The sequence below is a fragment of the Pleurodeles waltl genome, chromosome 10, assembly GCF_031143425.1.
Source record: "Pleurodeles waltl isolate 20211129_DDA chromosome 10, aPleWal1.hap1.20221129, whole genome shotgun sequence".
Lineage (NCBI taxonomy): Eukaryota > Metazoa > Chordata > Amphibia > Caudata > Salamandridae > Pleurodeles > Pleurodeles waltl.
The window spans coordinates 959825149-959846517 of NC_090449.1; the positions used below are offsets into that span (position 1 = coordinate 959825149).

The 21369-nt window shown below is 41.5% G+C and overlaps 1 protein-coding gene across 8 annotated transcripts in view; it reads right to left on the reverse strand.

Annotated features, from left to right (window-relative positions):
* Positions 1-449: 449 nt before the first annotated feature.
* The window catches only part of NEBL (nebulette), a 743048-nt gene continuing 722128 nt past the window's right edge, over positions 450-21369 (reverse strand). For all 8 annotated transcript variants that reach the window (XM_069211786.1, XM_069211788.1, XM_069211787.1 and 5 more), the window contains one exon: positions 450-1463. In XM_069211786.1, the coding sequence (XP_069067887.1) occupies positions 1287-1463 (177 nt within the window). In that variant the 3' untranslated portion in view covers positions 450-1286. The remainder of the gene's footprint in view (positions 1464-21369) is intronic.

Sequence of the window (21369 nt, forward strand, 5' to 3'; positions counted from 1 at the left end):
TTCTGCCCTGCTTTGAATGCCAGGAGACCAGCGGATAGAATAAAGTTCCGAGATTTTTTCCCCCAAAATCATTAGACATTTTAAAAATATTACGGAATTTCTAGTTTTTAATGTTAATATAGGACCCTACAATCAAACTATATTTAATGGCATGTTCTACACCATGGAAAAAGTCATCAATCTGAATATACTAATAATGCAGGACATATTCAAATCATTCAAAGACCACATCCGAAATCTATGCATTGGGTGTTTGCTCATTGATTTGCATTCAGTTCTCTAATATTATTAAAAACATTGGAGCAATAACAGTGAGTTGTTACACATGTCAAAATTTGAAAACGTGTTTCAGGCTAAACCAACTCAGTAAGACAAAGAACAACAACTATATCAAAATAACAAAACAGTAGATTTTTGTCACCGCCAAAAAGAAAACAAACACTACTTACTGTTTTTAATCCAGACACTGTTTAATAAAGATCATGTGCTTACTTGTCTAGTCAGTAAAATTCACATTTGAATAATGTAAGGAATATGCTCCTTCATTTTTTTTCAATTATGTTGGTCAAAAGGTAAGGCATGTAATCCAGCCATATACTGTATATTTTATTTCCCACACCTGCAGCACAAGTTACAAGCTAAGATAAAAAATAACCCAGAGTAAAAAATGCACTAAAGTTCGCCAAGTGATCATTGTGAACATAAATGCTTCTTCGTGATAGGTAAGAGGCAGAAATGTATTTTGTAATGTTTCAAGGAAAAATACTTTTCTAACAATAAGATGCCCTTGCTACCAACGTCTAGTAGGCACTCCGCTGTGTTCTTTGAATAATGGCTTCTAAGTGTTAGGCTTTATAATATGAAACTTTAGAGGCATAGCTTTAACGTGCTGACATCTCTTATTTTTCTGTACAAAAGCGCTTGGAAGCTTGTGTTAAAACAATCATTAATACATTTCTAGTAAACTTACATGGCAAGTTGATAACACCGTGATTATGATTAGCACCACCAGTTTCCAGATATGTTTTACATTTATCACAGAACTTTGAGAGATTTTAGCGCACTTTCTTTAGGTTGATGCTCTTCATGTAAAGTTCCGATTGTACTAGCGTAGACTCTTACATTAGAGTGACTTATTGGCAATGCAGTGATGGACACGGAAGCTATACAATAACTCTTTCTTCTTTAAAAATATGGCTAATAATTATATTTCATATACTATCTCTCTTTACAGAATTATCATAAAATGTTAAAGGTTGAGGAACATAAGCTGTTTTTTAAAAACATTAGTTAACCAATTCAATGTAATTTGCTGGAAGCATGCCCGTTTTTCCAGTTCGCTGCACAGTCCCATACATCCAGCCGTCATCTATAGCTTGCACGTTGATTATATAGTCCCCATCTCTAAAGGAAACTTCATCTTCATCCTGTGCACTGTAGTCATACATAGCCCTGTATGTTCTCTGTTAGAATTAAAAAAAGCACATCATTTTTTAGAACACTGTTAGACGAAGATGAAGCAGCCTCAAAACTAGAAAGCAAGAAAATAGGAAATGAAAAAATAACACAAGGAAGGTCTGAACGTAGGAAGGAAAGGGTAAGAATGAACGAAAGTACAGAGCAATGTAAGAAAGCACAGAAGATAGACATGTATGGAGGCAAGAAAAGGAAAAAGGTTGAAGTAAGGAGAAAAACAAGGCAGCATCAAAGAAAGGATGTAAAAAAAGAAGGAAGGAACTGAAAAACGATGCAAAGAAGAAAAACAGGAAGGGAGGATAAAAGGAAACAATTATGAGACACAAATAAGAAAAAGAAAATAGAAAAAAGAAGGTATTAAGAAAGGAAACATGAAATAAGGAAATAAACAAACATATGGCAGTCAGAATGAGTAAGGAGGTTTAAGTGAGTAAAAAGGCAGATTAAAAGGAGTTAGAAAGCTGGGAAAATAGAAGAATATTCTGGTCCATGGTTTTTATTCTGATACAGTGGAGTGACCTGGGCCACCACCCACCACATCCTTCTCAGAAGGGAGATGGGAGCCCTTTTTCTCCCTTATCCTGGAACTTGCCTGGGTCTCCCTTGACCTCCCCCTCACTCTGCTGGTGGGAATCTGAACCACCCTTCTTGGGGTCAGTGAGCTTACTGTCAACAAGGTGTTAGCACAGATATGTAAAGCAAAGCACTGAGCAACTGAGGCTCTGTTGCAAACAAACTGCACAGACCTTGGTAATCTTTCACCTCATTGCCCTTCACCCAACCATCCCATGCCTTGCAAAAGAAATCCACACAATCCCCCCATGTCTGTTGGGATAGCTTCTGACGCTTCCTGAACTTTTGTCTGTACTTCTCTGGGAGTCAGACGAAGCTTCCTGATTAATGCCTCCTACGTGGGGGGATTCCTCATCCTGTCTCTCCTTTCTAGGGACAGTGGAAGAACCCTCCCCTCTCTAGGATTGTGCCTCCATAAACTGGCCCCCCCAATCCTCCTCAGGGACCATGTGCATCTGTAGAGCAGTCTCATAGCCCTTAAGCCATCTGTCTATGTTGTCTTCTATCACAAAGTCAGGTACCAGACCCTTAGGTATGTGGACCCTCCTATAAGAGGGCACTAAAGAATTGCTGCCGCCATTTTGGCTGGACAAGCCCTCTTGGCTTTGATGTTGAGCTCTCTCATGCTTAGTTCCTGAGTCAATATAATTTTCATTTCCTCTAAAACAAGCCTTGTTTTCATCTCCACCTCCTCTATGACTAGTTGTTTTTGTTTCTCCTCACATTTGAGCTTGGTCAGCTTCAATCTGAATTTTCTCTCGTCTTTCCTATCCTCCAGCTCCTCTGGGGACAGGCCTTTATATGATACACTGCTTCCTGCCATAGGGGAGCCCATCTTTCTTTGAAGACTGGTTAGTCTATGCAGCACAGTACCTGGCCCAGGTCGTCATTATCCTCTATTTCCACATCCTCCACCTCAGGGGTCTCATGTGCTGCATCCCTAGCTTCTATCCAGGTCCTCAGCACCTTTTGCAACTCCACCTTCCTGGTGAAGCCTTTGGTAGAACCCCCAAACACCTTGCAAAGCTGCACTGTGTATTTCTCAAACTTGGACAACTCAAAATCTATGCTTGCAGATGCAGTTATGGGACCACATCAGACATATGGTTTATATAGAAAAGAATGCCAATCAGAGAGAATTGAAAAATGAGAAAATGGAAACCAGATAGAGTAGACGAAAACCTGCCAATGGGGATCAGAGACAACTGGCTCAAATTGGCCTAGATGTGAGTGGTTGTGTACACCAAATTAATGTAAGGTACTGCACAAACGCAAGTCCTATCCGCACTGCTGATCACCAACCCCAGATGTGTATTCAGTGACAGGCAGAGGAAATAATGTTTAAAGTAAGAAAATGCCAACTTTCTAAAGTGCCATTTTCAGAATTACTATTTAAAATCTGACTTCATCATGAATTGTGATTTCGAATTGTGAGTCCAGAGACACCAAACTCCAAATTTCTACCATTTCTCAATTGGAAGTTACACTTAAAGGTTGCTTCCAGGCAACCCCAAAAGTGTTAACATATGGGAGAGCTAGGCCCTGTAGTAGTGAAAACAAATGTACTAGTTTTTCACTACCAGAACATGTTAAACTTAGAAGTGCATGTCCAACCTTTTAAATACACTGAACCCTGCCCTTGGGGCTAACCAGGGCCTACCTTAGAGGAGACATATATGTAAAAAAAAGGAAAGATTGGGTCTGGCATGTGGGTACACTTGCCAGGTCAAAATGGTAATTTAGAACTCCACAGACAGGCTCTGCAGTGGTAGGCCTGAGACATTATTAAGATGCTACTGTAATGGGTGGAACAATCAGTATTGCAGGCTTACCAGTGTGTTTATAAGAAACAAGGGAAACCCATGGGTGTCAAGGGACCAGGGATATGCATAATTGTAAAGGAACAGGGGCCCCTCATAAAAACGTGTAAACATAAAACTACAATGGGGATTCAATGATACCTATATTTGTTACAGGTTTATATGTTATGTTATAGGTTTTATAAAGCACATGGCTTCTCCAGCTACGGGACTTCCCAGCACTAGCCTGCAGAGGAGATACAGCGAATTCACTAAGGCTGCAAAAGTCAGAACAAAAAACTGTACCTTGATATTCTAGATGCCAGGTTTTCAAAATCTTCCTAAAGTGTGGATGATTCTCGGTGTTCCTGATATGAAGGGGAAGCTAGTTCTAAGTGGCATAGGCCTTGTGTGTAAAGGAACAGGCACCTGTTCTTGTTAGTCTAACATGAGCAATCTCAGCTAGAACAAGATTGAACTATGGTGCAAGGGTGACTGCATTGGCGCTAGGCAGCTAAATTTAGCACCAGCGGTAGAGGAAGCAATTGTTTTGCATACTTTAGTCATTGGGTTGAACTTGGGCTACATTTGGGTGATATTTGTGCTACATTTGGGCTCTTTTTTCTCTGGTGGCCATATTCGGAGACTTATGTGCTATGAAACTCTCTAACCTCCTCATTTACTGCAGTATTCTCAGTTAAAAAATGCTTTCAGTTTTCCACTTTGATTCCATATAAGAGGGCAATTGGATGTACCACACTTTTAGCATAAATTTAGAATGTTAGCACTCTAGTTGCTCATTAGAATGCTGTAGGAAACCGCTGATCAACAGGGAGTTAACTGGCAGTTTACTGCTGGTGTTGAAAGTGCATGTTACAGCCTACATGTCAGAATGATTTAATGAAATAGAAAAGGAAGACATTTGAGAACTGACTTGAAGTGTGTCTTAATTTTTCTTTCTATAGCACTAGCCATAATTTCTTTGAAAAAATGAAGCCCCTCATTTTGTTCCTTTCAAAATAAATGTTTCAAGTTTTACCAGTTTGATGCAATCAAGATGGCTTCAAGTGCGTCACAATTTTGTCATAAGTAAGACTGTTAGCGATGCAGTTATTCTTTAGAACACTTTTGTAGGCTGCATTAGAACACAAGGAAATCAACTGACAGACTGCTCCTGTTGGAAGTTCATGTTTTATTCAGAATTTCAAACTTCATCCTCATATGGCTGGGAAAAATAGTGTGAATTTACAGAAAATATGCTCATTTTAGATTCTAGAGTACGTTCCATTCCCTCTATGGGAAAATCATGAGAAAAACGCTTTCTTTTAAACATGATTCATGAAATCCCAGCAAGGTAAAATTACTTTTGAGCACAGCACAGTTCCTAAAATTAGTATGGTACCATCAACAAATGATTTGTAACTAACATTTGTTATTATTCTTTATACGTTCATCTTTTGTGGCCCTCAAAACCTGCCATTCTCTACAATACATCTCAGTGGAGTGCTATCAAGTATATTGGTCCCAAGATGGCTGTCATCACTTTCTGCTTGGAATGCTGACAACCAATCAGATCTCACCATGAAATCTATGCTTAGGCTTCAACCAGATATGCACATTTGTATTTCCTTACATATTTCAAAAACTACTAAATGGATTTACACCAAATAAGAAACATTTCTGGCAAATTTGATGTAATTCTGTTCAGTTCACTCTTAAGAGTCTATGGGAATGAACATGGGAAATGTACTTTATTTGACCCCCCATTTTTAAGGTCTCCAGCTTGCCGGATCATCCCAAAACTTTCCATGCACAACAAGACCCTACAGGGCACTTGTTTTAGAAAATTCCATGAAGATTTGTCAAATTGTGCCAAAGATATAGGCAAGCCAAAAATGCCTTTTCTGTGGAAACTAGGTCCTAACTATGACTGCCTACGGGCAAGAGTTATAGTTATATATATGCACACACACACACATATATATATATATATATATATATATATATATATATATATATATATATATATATATATATATATATGAACACTTTCCTCTTATTATAAATCAGAGGGTCAGCACTCCAGAGCGTGTGTTCTCAAATGTTTATTGTACAAACATGAGAGGAATGTGTTTCGGCATTACTGCCTTCATCAGCCTGTCAGGTGCCATCTTTGTTTAATATTTATATTATATGTATTACATGGTGCAGTGCATCGATTTAAATATGATTATACATACTTTGGTTTCAAAAGATCTTAAGTGAAACGATCATGTGATGTAATACACATAATATAAATAGCAAACAAAAATGGCTCCCAACAGGCCGAGGAAGGCAGTAATATTTCAAAATGCCATTGTTGAATTTATTATAACTTGCACCTAGGAAGTGTTTTAGAACTCTTCTTAAAAGTTACCAGTTTCAGCTCTGTAGTGCTCTTCTCTGATTGGCCAGCCTCTGGCAGCCTGGCGAGGCTGCCTTGATGACGTGTGAAGTGGCTTGGGCTGAACAGAAAGGAAGTGCCTGGATGAGGGGATCTGCCTCAGCAGATGGTGAAACAGGATAGAGGAAGAGCAGCCAAACTGGATTTCAAAGGAGGGAAGGACATTTGGAGCAGCTCAAGACCTCCCCCATTTCCTGCAACCGCAGACAACCAGGTGCCCACTTGATTAGATTAGAAAAGGGCAGGAAAGGGGTGTGATAATGAATTTTAGCCACACCAGTGGGTGGACTCAGCCAGACCTAACCTCCAAAATTGAATTTCTGCCATTTTGGATTTTTAAGAAATGTTGCTCCCTGGGATTGATTTTTGCCACACTTCACAGGAAGTGATCATCTGAGAGGGTGGTGGACTGCCTGTGATTTGTCAGTTGCCACCCCCACCCCTGCTTTCCACCCCAGGAGAAAGGATAAATATGGCAGAGCTGCACCGACACTCTGATCTCTACAAGGAACAAGACAAGAAGAAGAAGGACTGCCGTGTTGGACTCCTGACCTGCATCTAGACACAGCACTCTGTGGAGCTGTGGACTCCAAAAGGACCTTCAAAGACCTTCTGGAAGAAGATCAAGAAGTTTGGAGAAGATTGAAGAACTTTTGGAAAAAACTCAATAAAGAGAACAACCCGATGTTGTGAATCAAGCCGGCTTATTTCAACCATGAACCGGCCTGACTCTCATGTTCATCCTCCTGAAAAGCACCAGAACACCAGACTGCCAGGATTTCATCGGGGGCTCCTGGAAAGGCAATCCAACAATGTCAACTCAAAATTGGCTTGCTGTGTAGGGTCATCTGACGTCAGAGAGAAAAAGTCTGAATGTAAAAAGTTGACCGGGACTTCCCGCACAGCGTATCAGAGGAGGGCTACAGGGACATCAGGTCCAATTTCAACTTTGGCCTGGACGAAGATTTCCATCCCAAAAAATCATTTAAGTCTGAAAGTAGAATTCTTCACCAAGGTCTCCTGTGACGCATATCCAAAGAGAGCTCCAGGGAGGTCTGATCGGATTGATGACTTCGTCCCTGTGAGATAAATCTTCAAGAAAAAGACCAAGGGCCTGATTACTACTTTGGCAGATGTAATACTCCGTCACAAACATAGCAGATATCCTGCTCGCTACATTACAAGTTACATTATATCCTATTGAACTTGTAAAACCACGGGTGAGATATCCACCAAGTTTGTGACAGAGAATCCCATTAGTCAAGGTTGTAATCAGGCCCTAAGTCCGAAGGTAAACTTTTGACCAAGGCCTCCCACTTGCTGTAGCCGATCAGGGCTCCATCGTGGTCACTCTCAAATTTTGACTTTGCCCTGGCTGAGGTGCAACCAGATTTCCCGAGTGGCACTTTTAATTTCTATGAGCTAAAAACATTTATTCAAAAATTCATATCTCCGGTTCTCCTTATCTAATTTTATTAATTCTGGTGTCATTTCAAAGATAAAATTGGTGCTGGATTTTTATTTTGTTTTGTGCTTTATTGATTTACTGTTTTGCTGATATTAAATACTTCACCCATCTGTCTCCTAAGTTAAGCCTAACTGCTCGTTGACAAGCTACCAAAGGTTGAGCTGGGATTCATTTATTGAGACCTAACTGGACCTAGTGGGTGTTATTGGCCTATTGCTAAGTGTGAGTACTTATCTGCCCTTACCAATAATCCACTTTCCAACACCCCAGTCCTGGAACTTTGGAAGTAGGTGTAAGGTGCTCTGCCAGCCTCTGTGGATCCAGAAGAAGTAGAGTAACCCCCAGTAGAACCAACGCAACTCTGCTGCTCGTGTATTTGTCCCATCTCAAAGACCTGCACCACCAACATAGCCCGCATCACATTCGGAACTGCTGCTGTGTGACGCATCCTCAGTGCAGGCCCTTGCATCTCTTGTCAACAACAGCCTCAATGATGATACTGGACTCCACATTAAAGCTTTGCGTCTCCTTGGAACAGACACATTGCCCTGACCACGATTCGCATCCCTTACTCCGCACTTCACGTCACAAGCCCTTGTTGATGGAATTTGTGATGATGATGCAATAGGAGCTCACACTGCAGCCTCGCTGCATTTTGGAACTGATGCATTGCTTTGGCTATGTAATTCTTCTCGACGCAGATGCTCACAATGCTCTGCAAACCAGGATTTATGGTTATTTAGCTGCCTTGTGCTCCATTGCGGTAGGTCTAAATTTGTGAGTATGTCCCATTCCAGCACCACAAGATATTCACAGTTGGTGCTGTAAGCCTTTTGGCACTATTTTTCATAAAATCTTTTAAACTGAATATCTCCAGTCCCACTGATTGGATTTTTTTCATTTTGGTCTTGCTTAATTTGTTAAAATTACCGTATCTTTTTAACTCTGTTGTGGGCTCCTTTTTTGGTGGGTTTTCCCTGTGTTACAGTTTGTGATATTGCACAAATACTCTGTCTATGAGTTAAGCCTCACTGGTTGGTGCCAAGCTACCCGAGGGTTGAGCACAGGATAGTTTAGGGTTTGCTTGTGACTTCAAGCTGAGAAAAAATATGATGGCTACTTGAGAACTACCCCAACCAATAACCCAATTTCCTACAAAAGTAATCTAAAAATATATATGGGCTTGCTCAAGTCTCCCATTTATCTCCTTTGGCCGCACTGGGTCTCCAAATGCAGAGGCCAAATCAGAATCTGCTAGGTAAACACAGAGCTGTGATTTGCCCTTTTCCTTACCACAGGGGAAAATGCAACAGGAGATAAACAGCATAAGACCTTGCAACAGCTGAGACAGTGGAACATACTCCTGCAAAGCTGTGCCCAATGCTCAAACAAGCAACATGAAAAGGCAAGACCAAAAACTTTCTAACTGCTCCTCCTTACACTGCAGGCTACTGACAATGCATGGACACTGTATGTAAGGGGGACTCACCTGTTTCTTTCATGTTTTAGGTCATTTGTAGGTAAAGGGACTAATTGGGAAAAACGACATGAAAGTAAGCTTCTAAACCTCCTCCTTGGCATAACATCACTCAGTAGACAGCTCCACTCCTCCAATGACTATCAGCCGAGCAGTTTCCATTCACAACTAATTTAATTCCCAATGCTACTTACTAGCGTCTGACTAAGGCCAGCCATAGACACTGAGGAGATGTGTACACGCATTCTCCACTTTTCTTCATAGTTGGGGCATAGAAGAATTAAGAGGAGGAGATATGTATGCCCTCATGGCTGATTTCCTTTACAGCCCATATCAGATATTCCTTGGAGTTGACATCTGTATCTCTAACATATCAGTCTGATACATTGTCACTGCTAAGTCAAACAATTGCAGCAATCATCTCCTGTATGGTATATGAGCCTTGGTTTCCTGTGATGTGAAACATCCTACCTCATCTGATATCTTCACACCTTTCCACTTTAATATTTAAATGCAGCCACTAAACAGGTTTCTCAAAGCTTTTAGCATATTATTCAATACTTATTGTAATGATATGCAGGTATTACATAATATTAAACTGAACCACAAAATGGTTTCAGCTAACCCTCATTCGATGTATTGTGCAAACCTTGAATGAATGCAAGCTTGTTGACTCCACTAGAATGATTCAAAACATGAGTTGCTGTTGTTTGAAAGATTTCCATTGTCAAGAACCTATACTATTCAGTAAATGTCACTGACACCAAACTTAACACAGTGGAAGAAGAAAAACTCTGGGAGTGTATCTTAAATCCATCACAACTGCAGCAGATCAGGAGACTTCAGTAGTAATTCCACCTACTTCTTAACAGGACTGATCTCTTCTAATTCAGCCAATGTTGGGTACAGATATAGGATGCATGCTTACTATTGTAATGATCTTGGTGAGGGGATCATGCTGTGGCTTATGCAGAGATAGTTCAAGGCCAAGTTGGAACAATCATCTCTAAAAGTTTTAAAAGGACTCATTTGACACCGTACTTAATTAACTACACTGGCAGAAATAATCATAATCTACTCATATAAGTATGATTCATGGAACAATCTGAGGCAACTTTGATACCTGTATGTAAAAAAACAGAAAAAATTACATATCTAGATCATTCTAGGGAGAAGCAAGATGGTGACCCTGTAATAGCCTTATGAGCTGCTCCCTTCCAGCTCCAGCTTTCATTTCCTACCATAAGGGAGGAGGATGTCCTGGTTGGCACGATATGCAGGACTGCCTATACTAAAGGCTGTGACCAAAATGGTGGATCAATCGTGGGATAGAGGTCCATGTGCTGGTGTTGGCGGCATCAGTGGTCTCCTACACTGACCATTGGGTGGTCGGAGCACCTGACTGTGGTGCTACCCAGCATAGGCTCCCCGAGTCTGGCCTAGGTTTGCTGCGTACTGGGCAAGAAGCATACCTCTGAAAACCATGAGGCTGGTCTGGGATCAGGACGAAAATACAGGCACCTTTACAGGCACCTTGTGCCACAGGGCAGACCTGCCTGAAAACAGACCGCAGCATCACTAGGTTGAAGAAAGCAGAGTCAAGAGCCAGAAAGGAGCCTGAAGCTCACGCCACTTTAGAAAAGAAGGACCCTAGACAGGAAGGCTAACAACGTGGACCAAAGGGGTCAGTGCTTCTGCACCAGCCCTTCATTGTGGAGTTTTTGGTTATGGCTCAACATCTAGGGACAGAAGGTGGCTCAAAATCTAAAAGTATTCCAGACCAATATTCTCTGCCTACAGAAGACACATACTGAGGGGGCAAGGAAAAACATACTTGAATCCTTAGGCTTATAATCTGTATAGCGTATGATCCTAGGCACCAGGATCACTGATGTTGGAATTTTGGCATGGAGAAATGTATGCAGATTTAAATATTTCCTTGCTACTAAATTTGGTAGATGGGCGATCGCTGAGTGTCATTATTTCATGTTCGCTTTCACAACATGGTCTCCGTACGGATCAACAGTAGGTGCCCCTTCAGTTCGGAATTTTTTGGATAATGAGTTGGCACTATCGCCAACCCCGATTATACTCTTTGGGACTTTACTATTAATGTGGCTGGAGGGCTTTTTGATGTTGGGGGCTAAGTTTTATTCTGTCCAGAAGCCCAGAGTATTTAGATCTTTGTGTCACCTGGGGAAGGACCATGGGCTAACTGATGGCTGGCACAAGATTAAAGTGCTGATCCTGGCTATACTTTGTTTTACACCCCTCACAGGAAACATGTTCAGCTCAATTATTTTATTTATTTCTCGAAATTTCCTCCAAAGCTGTAAAATTGCAAAATTGCCCCGGGTCATGTCTGATCACAATCCGCATGTTATCCAGTTTTCAGATACAGACCATGGTAGCACTCTACAGAACAGGTCATTTTAGAGATCTCTGCTCACTGATGAAGACTATATTTAGCATATGAATAACTGGATTCCTGTATTTATTTAATGTAATAGAGGGAGTGCCTCAGTTGGAGCAGTGTGGGATGCTTTTAAGGCTAGCATAAGGGGTGAAAAGCTTAACTTTAGTCTAAATCTTCAAAAAATACATACTCAGTGGATAATGGAGTTTTATAAGGCATTGAGGGAAGCCGAGGCTCAATAATTTCAGAGGTTTCTGAGGGGGTAGGTCTCGAGAGAGTTCAATATAAGTTGCCATTAGGCAATGCAGCAATCAATGACATTTCTGTGACAAAAAGCGGCAGATACATTTCTGGCCTGGAAGGAGGAATGTTATGAGTACAGCAAGAGGGGTGGGCACATTTTAGTAGTATGCACTAGACAAAAAGTGACCCAAGGGGAGATAGCCAAAGTAAGGAACATCCAAGGTAGCCGTGTTAATGACCCAGAAGGAATTTGGAAGGTGTTTCAATGGTATTATGAGAAATTCTATCGTGGTGCAAAAGGGCAGAAATATATTGCATTATTTGGATTCAACCTCAGCAGGCAAGATAAGTGCTAAAGATAGGGACCTCCTGGATGCTCCTGTGACAGGAGATGAAATCCTGGCAGCCCTTAAAGAGCTGTTATCTGGAAAAGCTATAAATTCTACAATGTTTTTTTTCAATCCTAGGCCTAGACCTGGTGGCTCTGGACTTGAAAACGGGAACACTCCCACAGAATCCTGGGTCTTATTGGCTGATTGCATTAATCAATTGTGCCACCAAGATGTACTCTTAATTAGGAGTGAGCAGTAAACTCCGCTGCACTGACAGAGTGCACAGAGTTTTGCCACTCTGTGCTCCGTGTGGGGCAGAGGTCACTGGCTCCCACCCATTTTACAGTTAAACTGTGTCTCACTGGCCCTGCTTGCACAAGAAAGCGAACAACAGTTTTATTACAAAGAGCAGAAGAATACCTGAAAATTAAACAGGGGGAAGCTGTTGGGCCCCCTTCGGAACACTGCTTGCGGTGGCAACAGCTGTGCAGTATTTCAGCCTCATGAAACATCTGGGTGCCCAGATTTCATGGCACCAAATGGGATATCATGCTGGCAGATGACATGCACCCTGGGGATCCCATCACCTAGCTATGCTGAGAGGGGAGATGTGTTAATAACACACTCCTGGTACATCTCTGCTCGCGTATAGTTTGCACTTGGCATGGTCATATGAAGGAGGGTGAGGTGTGTGTATGAGAAGGAAGGACACTGTCAAAGGGTAGGAGAAAGCATTGAATTGTGTTCTTCAGACTCCCTCTAGTAACGTTAAACCAAACTTGTGTTTACCGTCACTCCAACATGGTTCCGGGTGATCCTCTGGTATTGTACAAACACAAAACAATCATTGTATGGTGTACCACCTCTTGCTTGTCCCTTCTCACGCTGGATCCTGCCTTCAATAATTCTAGAGTGTAGAATCTAGGCCCATATTTATACTTTTTTTAGCGCTGCATTTGCTCCGCTTTTTGACGCAAAAGCAGCGCAAACGCGGCGCTAAAAAAGTATAAATATGGGCCCTAGTTTCATAAACATACAAGACCTTCCTTTAAATTCACAGACCATCTGCAACTCCAGCACAATCAAATATCACAGATTACTAATACTAACTGGCTGTACTCGGACATTCATTCACAGGCAGTGGAAGAAGGATGCATCACCCATGCACTGAGGCATGCAAGTTTCTGGAAGCAGCATTAAGAAAGTGATGACAAATCAGAGAGCCATAAAGCATTCCAGACAGCAGCGTGTCTGCAACTGACCATTTGTCATTGTTTGTTACAAAGACTTCCAAATGTCATGCTAGTGGGCTCTGACAGTCAATTGTTGAATGCATTTACCACTGCAAAATAATATTTAACTGCATTATAGTGAAAACTCAATAGAAGTGCCACTGCAAACATGAGCAAAAACCTTTACAAACAAAGCAGCTTCTGTTGAATATCTCTAATCCTTCAAGCCAGCCGTGTTATAGTAAAAGTGCACCATGAATGTCTACAGAAACGTGTTTCATTCACCTTCAAGTGAGACAATGCACAATGCATGTGTTAGAAGAACCAATCGACAACCTTTACATTTTTTTTTACCTTTGATATGGACAGTGCTAATGGTACTTGTGGCATCCTCCTTACTTTTAAATCTGAATACACAGCAAGGGTAGGTATCAGACTACCAATTCCATTGTGTGAGTGGGCAAAGCGAGACCAGATATAACCAACTCAACTCTTTAAGCACAGAGGCCCTAGGTTGAAGAAGTGTGGTATTTTCTTTTTCTGTGTGCACTCTTCCCAGGATTACTGCTTTGGGTGCTCTTTTGTGCATGTCCTTACAGTAGCTGGGCCCGCTTGCTTCCCTTTGCTCCAGCAGAAGTTGGCAACACTAACATTGGAGCAGACAGAAGAGAGACTGCCAGTGCCTTTCCCTTCCTGTTCTCTGGTGCACCAGCAAACAGTCCCAGACCGGCCAGCAGTCACGGAGGCATACAGCACCACCTTTTGCACAGAAGAACAACACAGGAGGTAAATTAAAGCTTGAGCTCCAGGACTTGCATGTCTCATACAGCATGGATGAAGATACATTAATTTATATGAAGAATAAAAGATTAGTAAACCATGTCATGAATCTCAGACTTATTCTGTGAACTCTTTTTTGTGCAGTAATGTATTCTATTAATGTGGCACATGTCAGTTAAATCTAATAGTTACCCCACAGGCGATTGACATGGGGAGAGTAATCTCTGCCGCAGCTAAACTGCACAGATTGTGTAGAGTTTTTATGTAGCTTCATGGAATTCTGTGGAGTAAAGCTCTGTGAGTTCCACCCAGCACTACTCTAAAGTGTTGGCAATGCTGCTAAGACTGGTTATTGGTAAGGTGGTTGTGGAGATGAGAATAAAGCGTGATTCTAAAGAACCATTGATCTCTTTTCAATATAACAGTGGTCTCTCAGGCAACATGGGCCATGGATCACACTCGCTGTGTTATAACCCTCTTTGACGCTGCTGTCGTCTCAGGAGATCCTATGGCATTGATTTTTTTTGGCACAGAAAAATCATTCGATAAGGTTTCCTGTAGCTATTTATGGATAGTAATGAGCTGGTATGAAAAAGGGGCTTGCTACGTTAACGCAGTGCAAGCAGTTTAAGGTAGTGCTACAACCAAGATTCAGAATTTAGGGCAACAGTCTGGTTAAATACAAATCAGGAGAGGTACAAGGCAAGGGTGTCCCCTTTGCTATTTGCCTTGTATATTGATACTTTGATTCAGAAGCTTGAGTCCAATACATTAATAGCATCAATGCAATTTCATGGCTGGGATACCAAAGTCCTTGTTTACGCCAATGACATTGCAGTGATGATGTCCAATCTCAGGGTAGCATTGAAAGGCAATTGAAAAAGAGGCCATGGCTTTTGGGAAATTCTCTGGATACAATTTCAATCAGAAAAAAACATAGCTAGCTATTAACAGACATGCACAATTAATTGACACATGAATTGTCAAGAAAGCCATGATAGTTGAAGTCAATTTAGTCTTGGCCACTGTGATAGCAAAAAGGGATCTATGGAGGCTGGGCAATTTGCATCTGTCTATTGTAAGCTGTAGTAATGTAATACATTTTTTATTTTTACCCAAGGTAGAGAGGCTAGCCCTCTCAAGTCTGAGAACCGTTGGTTCACAATAATGGGGTACATGGTTTGTATATTTATTTGGGCATATGCCAAAACCAGATGGGCCCTCAAATATATGACACTTTTTAGGGGTAGTCCAGAATTTCAAACTTTACTACTGGGAGGTCATGCTACAATGTATGCACTCTATTTGGGGGCACAGGGAAGATCTGTGGGTGGAATACAAAGTTCCCCCATATTATAGTTATATCTATTGGAAGAAGTCAGGGGTTGTTGTTTGAGGCTTATAGAGCCCAGTTATTACAAGAAGGTCCAGTTTACGACCCTGTGGGCCACATTTAAGATCTGTGTAATTTTGTAGAAGAATTTGGGGCTTTGGAGGTTTAACTTTTATACTGCACTACAGAGAAACCCAGCACTTCCTGAATTTTATTTGGAATTGTTTGAAGTTTGGTTGGGAGGGTCGAGGGCTAAAGACATTAGGGGACTTTTATGCTGGTGACAGACTGGTCTCCTTTGAGGAGTTGTGGGCTAATTTTGAGATTAAGTAGATGGACTTTTTTAAGTATTTGCAAATCAGCAATTTCTTTTTCAGACAAGAAGGGGGCCCAATGGGCTTTGACAAAGTGGCCTTGATGGATCATTTAGAGAGTAGCTCAGGTTGCACAATTAGCCACATTTATGGCATCCTGAACTCCTTCTCCCTAGACAATCTGGAGAGGCAAATGAATACATACCAGAAGAAGCTGGGCACTTCAGACTATCTTTGTAGCCATGGCAGTGGTCCACATTTGATTTGCATTGCATCAGCATGGCTCTCTCCATGTCCCTATCAGTTCATCAATGGCTAGCGGGATTGCTTGCAAACCCCAGTTCTCTTGTTTGTCAACATCTCCCAGTTTGGCATCATACATTTAGGAGCAATAGCAGGGTATTATGAAAAGCAAATTGTGAACTTTGGGTTTGAGGGAGTGAGGTAGCAGCCTGAAACTTGGAGGCAGGCTGGCCTATGACTACGACTCCCAGAAGACATTTGGACATCCTGGTTTTTGATGATCCCATGGCGGTCTGATAGCTGTTGAAACTTTGGATCTTTCAGACGTTTTTACCTGCAGTTTGCAGGGGACTAGTGCCACCAGTCTAGGGGAGACTGAGGGTGCTTCTGGCTTTCACATGTGCCCCTCTGGCTGGGAGTGAAGCGTTTCAGCCAAGGACGAAGGTTGATCACGCAGTTCCCAGTCCGATCCCTCAGGGACAGAGTTCACCTCTTTTCATATGGAGCCATGGGCAGAGTACAGTTGTCAGTGATGCAGAGCTTTTTGTGGTCCTTCTTTGAAGTTGGTCAGTCAGATCCGAGGTTCTGGTGTCAGGGGTGTTACATAAATCCTGGATATAGGGGTGTGAAGGCTAGTGACCAATGAGCAGCTAGTCCCTATAGCTAATCCACCCCTGAGATGACCACATTCGTGGGTCAGTTCACCTTTAGCTACCCAGAATCCTCTATTCTGTCACTTCTAAAATGGTAGAAGTCAAAAATGAGTGCACAGACTGGGCTGCTCACCCTAGAGGTGTGGTCAGCCTGATGGGGGTGTGCACAGTCCTGCTGCATATCTTATTTCCCACCTGTCCAGAAGCAAATGTGCCTGGGGACATGGGGAGGACTGTTTCCTCACTGGCTATCGGGGATGGTGAAGCCTCTGAAGCTCACCACCCTGATAGCTCTATTCACTAGCCCAGGTGGGGTTGGGAGTGTGACTTCCTACCCGCCTCAGCCTTTTGTATCTGACCTCTGGGAATACCCATGCTGCCTTGTCAGGAGGTCAGAAACCTGGCTTGTTCAGCAGCAGACATGGGAAAATATGCAGGTTCCTCAATGAGAGCACAAGAGAGGGTGGAAAACAGGTGGGCAACCTCTGGTGCACCACCCGGCTGCATGCCAGCTGTCCCTCAACACAAGATTCATGTTGGGGGAGAGAAGGCAAGGTATTTTACACCAAACTCGGCATACCTAAGCGGTACCATAATGGAGTTAACAGCCCTGGTCAACTAGGGCTTAAGCCCCATGTTATCCTTTGGACCAGCTTCAACTTATAGTGTACCTTAATGGAAAGGATGATACAGAGACACTGAAGCTTGTGCTTATATGTCTGCACCTTAAATATAATACACCCTGCCTCCTGAATTTCAGATGCCTACCTTAGGTGTATCTGATATTGTGAGCCCAGCTTCTCTGCGCCCTAATACAGTGAGCAAGTCCTAGAAGGCTTGCAAGACCACAGATTTTCTGTGTATTCTTGTTATTTGTAAAAAAAAGTGTTTTCCCGTACCTGTGTCTGTTTATATTTGGCTCCCTGTTTTTCTGAAAACTTGTGCCTTTAAGCTGCAGTTTTTTTATCCGTGACTGTTTTAATTTTTCCTTCTAGTTTTTCACATAGACTGCATTGAGTTACCCCGCCTTTTTTTTAAACAAAAGGGTGCATATACCTCAGTGGCTAACCAGAGTGTGTTTAGGAGACTGCTTAGTCTGCTCTGTGGTTTAAACTGTGTTTGAAAAGTGTATGCACCACTTGTTTTTGCATTGAAAAAGTCATATATTTGAATGTGCGACAAGCAGTATTTCAGTGGTTTCAAATTTGTCCCTTACCTGAAAAGCAGAATCTGCTAGCTTGGAAGTGTAGGTTGTGTCTGTCTGTATTGAAGGAGATTCTGAATAGAGGATCACCTCCCTCCTCCTTTTCTCAGGGCCATGGATTCAAGGTAACTTGCCCCTTATATAAGTTTCTATTGGTTGTTGCATTTGTTATTGTGATAGGTTGCTCCAGAACCCATCACCACCCCAATACTTTGCAAAAACCACTCTCCAGCAGTAACCCACATACAAATCCTTCACAAAAAAAACACTCCATATCTCCCCTCACTCCACATAAACAAAACAACACTCACACACATGCACATCAAAATCACAAACACTTTCAAAATACGTTCCATCAAACCCACTACCCCCTCCTAATTACTGTACACGTTAATGCAAATCCAAACCCAACTTTACTCCAACATTCACATTCTTCACAGACATCTACCACAAACACCCCAACACAGGGGTGTTGCCTTGACAAACCCAAAATATCCCATCCAAAAGCTATCATCACTGGCCTGCTCACACTGAACCTACATAAGATTGTACACAATCCCACACACATTGCTGGGCACATCCTAGAAGTTGTTTTTGCAAAACACAGAACTAGTTACTGTTCAAAGCATCACACTAGTCACAAGATCACACCACCATTTGGTTACTTTCCAACATAAAACACCTCACATCAACACATCCAAGACCACCTTCCATATATCCACCTATTGACTATAGAACAAACTCAATTTTGAACACTTAGAAACACAACTAACAGACAAGACAGATCTAGAAACAATACATTCTGTTAAAAAACTGTACAAGTAGCTACAGGAAGCTTTCGACACCCACTAAGAAAAACTCAACCAAACTTCGCAAAAGAGAAAAAGCACAGTGGAGAAATACAGAACTAAAAAGGATAAAACAGAAGGCTGCAACAAACCAGGCTCAAATCAAACAATATTCAAGGTAATAATCAGAATATACCAATCAGCAATCAAAAATGCTAAAAATGTACTACTCAGACAGAATTTAAAATGCTCTATCTGCAAATAAAGAATTTTATACAATTCTCACAAAATTTTGCAAACCTAAATCCATAGAAGGGACTCATCCCATTACTCAAGATTTTGCAGACAAACTGGCAAATCAATATACAACCATGGCAGACACGTTGGACTACTATTTAAAGTAAAGGAAAATCAGCAGCATCAACTCATTTTCAAAAACTTCCCTCCAATAGTAAGCCAACCCAGCCTCTGCACTCCTTTAAACAAATATCACAAAGTGAATTTTTGAGTCTGGTCAATGCAAGCGGGCCTTCCAGCTGCCCTTCTGACCTTTGTCTACCACACATCTTCAGGAATATTATTTTATCTACCTCTGCTGCCACACCAATAGAATCATCAAGAACCAGAAGTATCATCAAAACTTCTTTAACTACAGGATTCTTTTCTGAAGATCTTAAAAAGGCATACATACACCCGTTATTAAGAAAACAAACCTGGACCCGCAGGGCCCCAACAACTACAGACCAATTACAAATGGTCCTTTCCTGGGCAAACTGATAAAAAGAGTAGGTTTTGCCCAGATGTCACAATTTGTTGAAGATAGCTCTGTGCTTTCAGATTACCTAACTGGAATCCTCCCAGGTAGAGGCACTAAATCTGCCCTCATCGTTATCTAGGATGATCTTAAAAACAAAATAGACCACAATGGAATTGCTTCACTACTTCTCCTGGACCTCTCAGCTTCCTTTGACATAGTCAGTTGACCATGACCCTCTAATACAAAGACGCTGCACAGCTGGCACAGAGGGGTTTGCTCTTGACTCGATCACATCCTACATTTAAAACAGAACTAATGTCATACATACTCATCCAAACCCTACTCCACAAAAGCAGGGGTCCCTCAAGGGTCAATCATCTCACCCATGCTTTTCAACATATACATAAAGTCATTATCAACAATGATCAATGAATTTCAACTCACATGCTACAACTATGCAGATGACACACAAATACTCCTTAACCTGGAATGCCCCAAAGACATCACAAAGTTACAAATCTTCAGTTGACTCAGAGCCATTGATCAGTGGATGTCATGGAGCCATCTCAAACTGAATGCTTCCAAAACAGAAATACTTACATGTGGTGATTGGAAAAATGATGACCCACTCTGCCCCTGGCCTGACGATCTGGGGTCACCTCCTAAACTATCAAAGGAAGCAAGAAACCTTGGAATGCTCAAGTGGACAAATGAGCAAGCTCAAGCTTTATCACCATGAAAACTCTGTAACAGCTTCCCCACCATCTCGGATTTCCACACAAGGTGTAGGCTACTATCTCTATTTACTATGAAAGAACTACACCACATTCAGAACTTGGCTCCCAGACTACTCCAACATGTAAAGCCACTAGCCCACATCTCCCCTTCCTTGAGGGCCCTAAATTGGTTACCGGTTGCCAGAAGATCCACCTTCAAGCTGCTCTGTATCACCCATAAAGCAGTACATAGAACGGGACCACTTTTCATCAGGAATAAAATCACCAAATACATTCAACAATGAAACCTCTGCTGAAGATTGGCACCCCCCCCTCAAAACATCACCATCAAGAAAACAATAAAAGGCAATAGGTGGTACATATTTCTCTGTTCAACCAGCCAAACTAGGAAATTCATTAGCCCCAAATATAAAATCCATGGATAACTATCTTATCTTCAGAACACTACTTAAGAGTTGGCTCTTTCGTACATAATCATCATACTCAAACAGCAATGGACTGCATATGCATGTTGTAATTTGGTTATGTGTATATATGTAGATATGTGTATTTCTTTGCACAAATGCATATATAATAACTATTTTATTTTAAAATATATACATACTCTTTATGTCTGTTAAACAAATGTATATTTTACTGCAATTAAATGTATATATGTATGTATTTGTATGTGGTAGGTGTATGCATGTGTATATGTATTATGGATATGTTGTTTGTTTCTATACATATATATGTGAATATTAATCTACACTTGGCATGTTTATAGGTCATTGCATAGTTTCTATATAAGATGCTTGATTAACTGCTTATGGGTCTCTTTTTTATTGTATCTATCATAATAGTTAAATACTATCTTAACTATTTACCACACATGTGCAAGTGCTCTGCTCACTGCACCTCTTGGCCTCGGGTAGCTAACAGGGGGTGATTGCTGATGCTGGTGGGGTGTCCCAAAGTGCCCTGTCACGATTCTTTAGACGGTTCCTAGATGCCATACTCGCACGCATGTCCAGATACATATACCTTCCCAGGAAAGAGGAGGAAAATCACAACACCATGTTGGACTTCTACAGAATTGCCAACTTTCCCCATGTAATATGG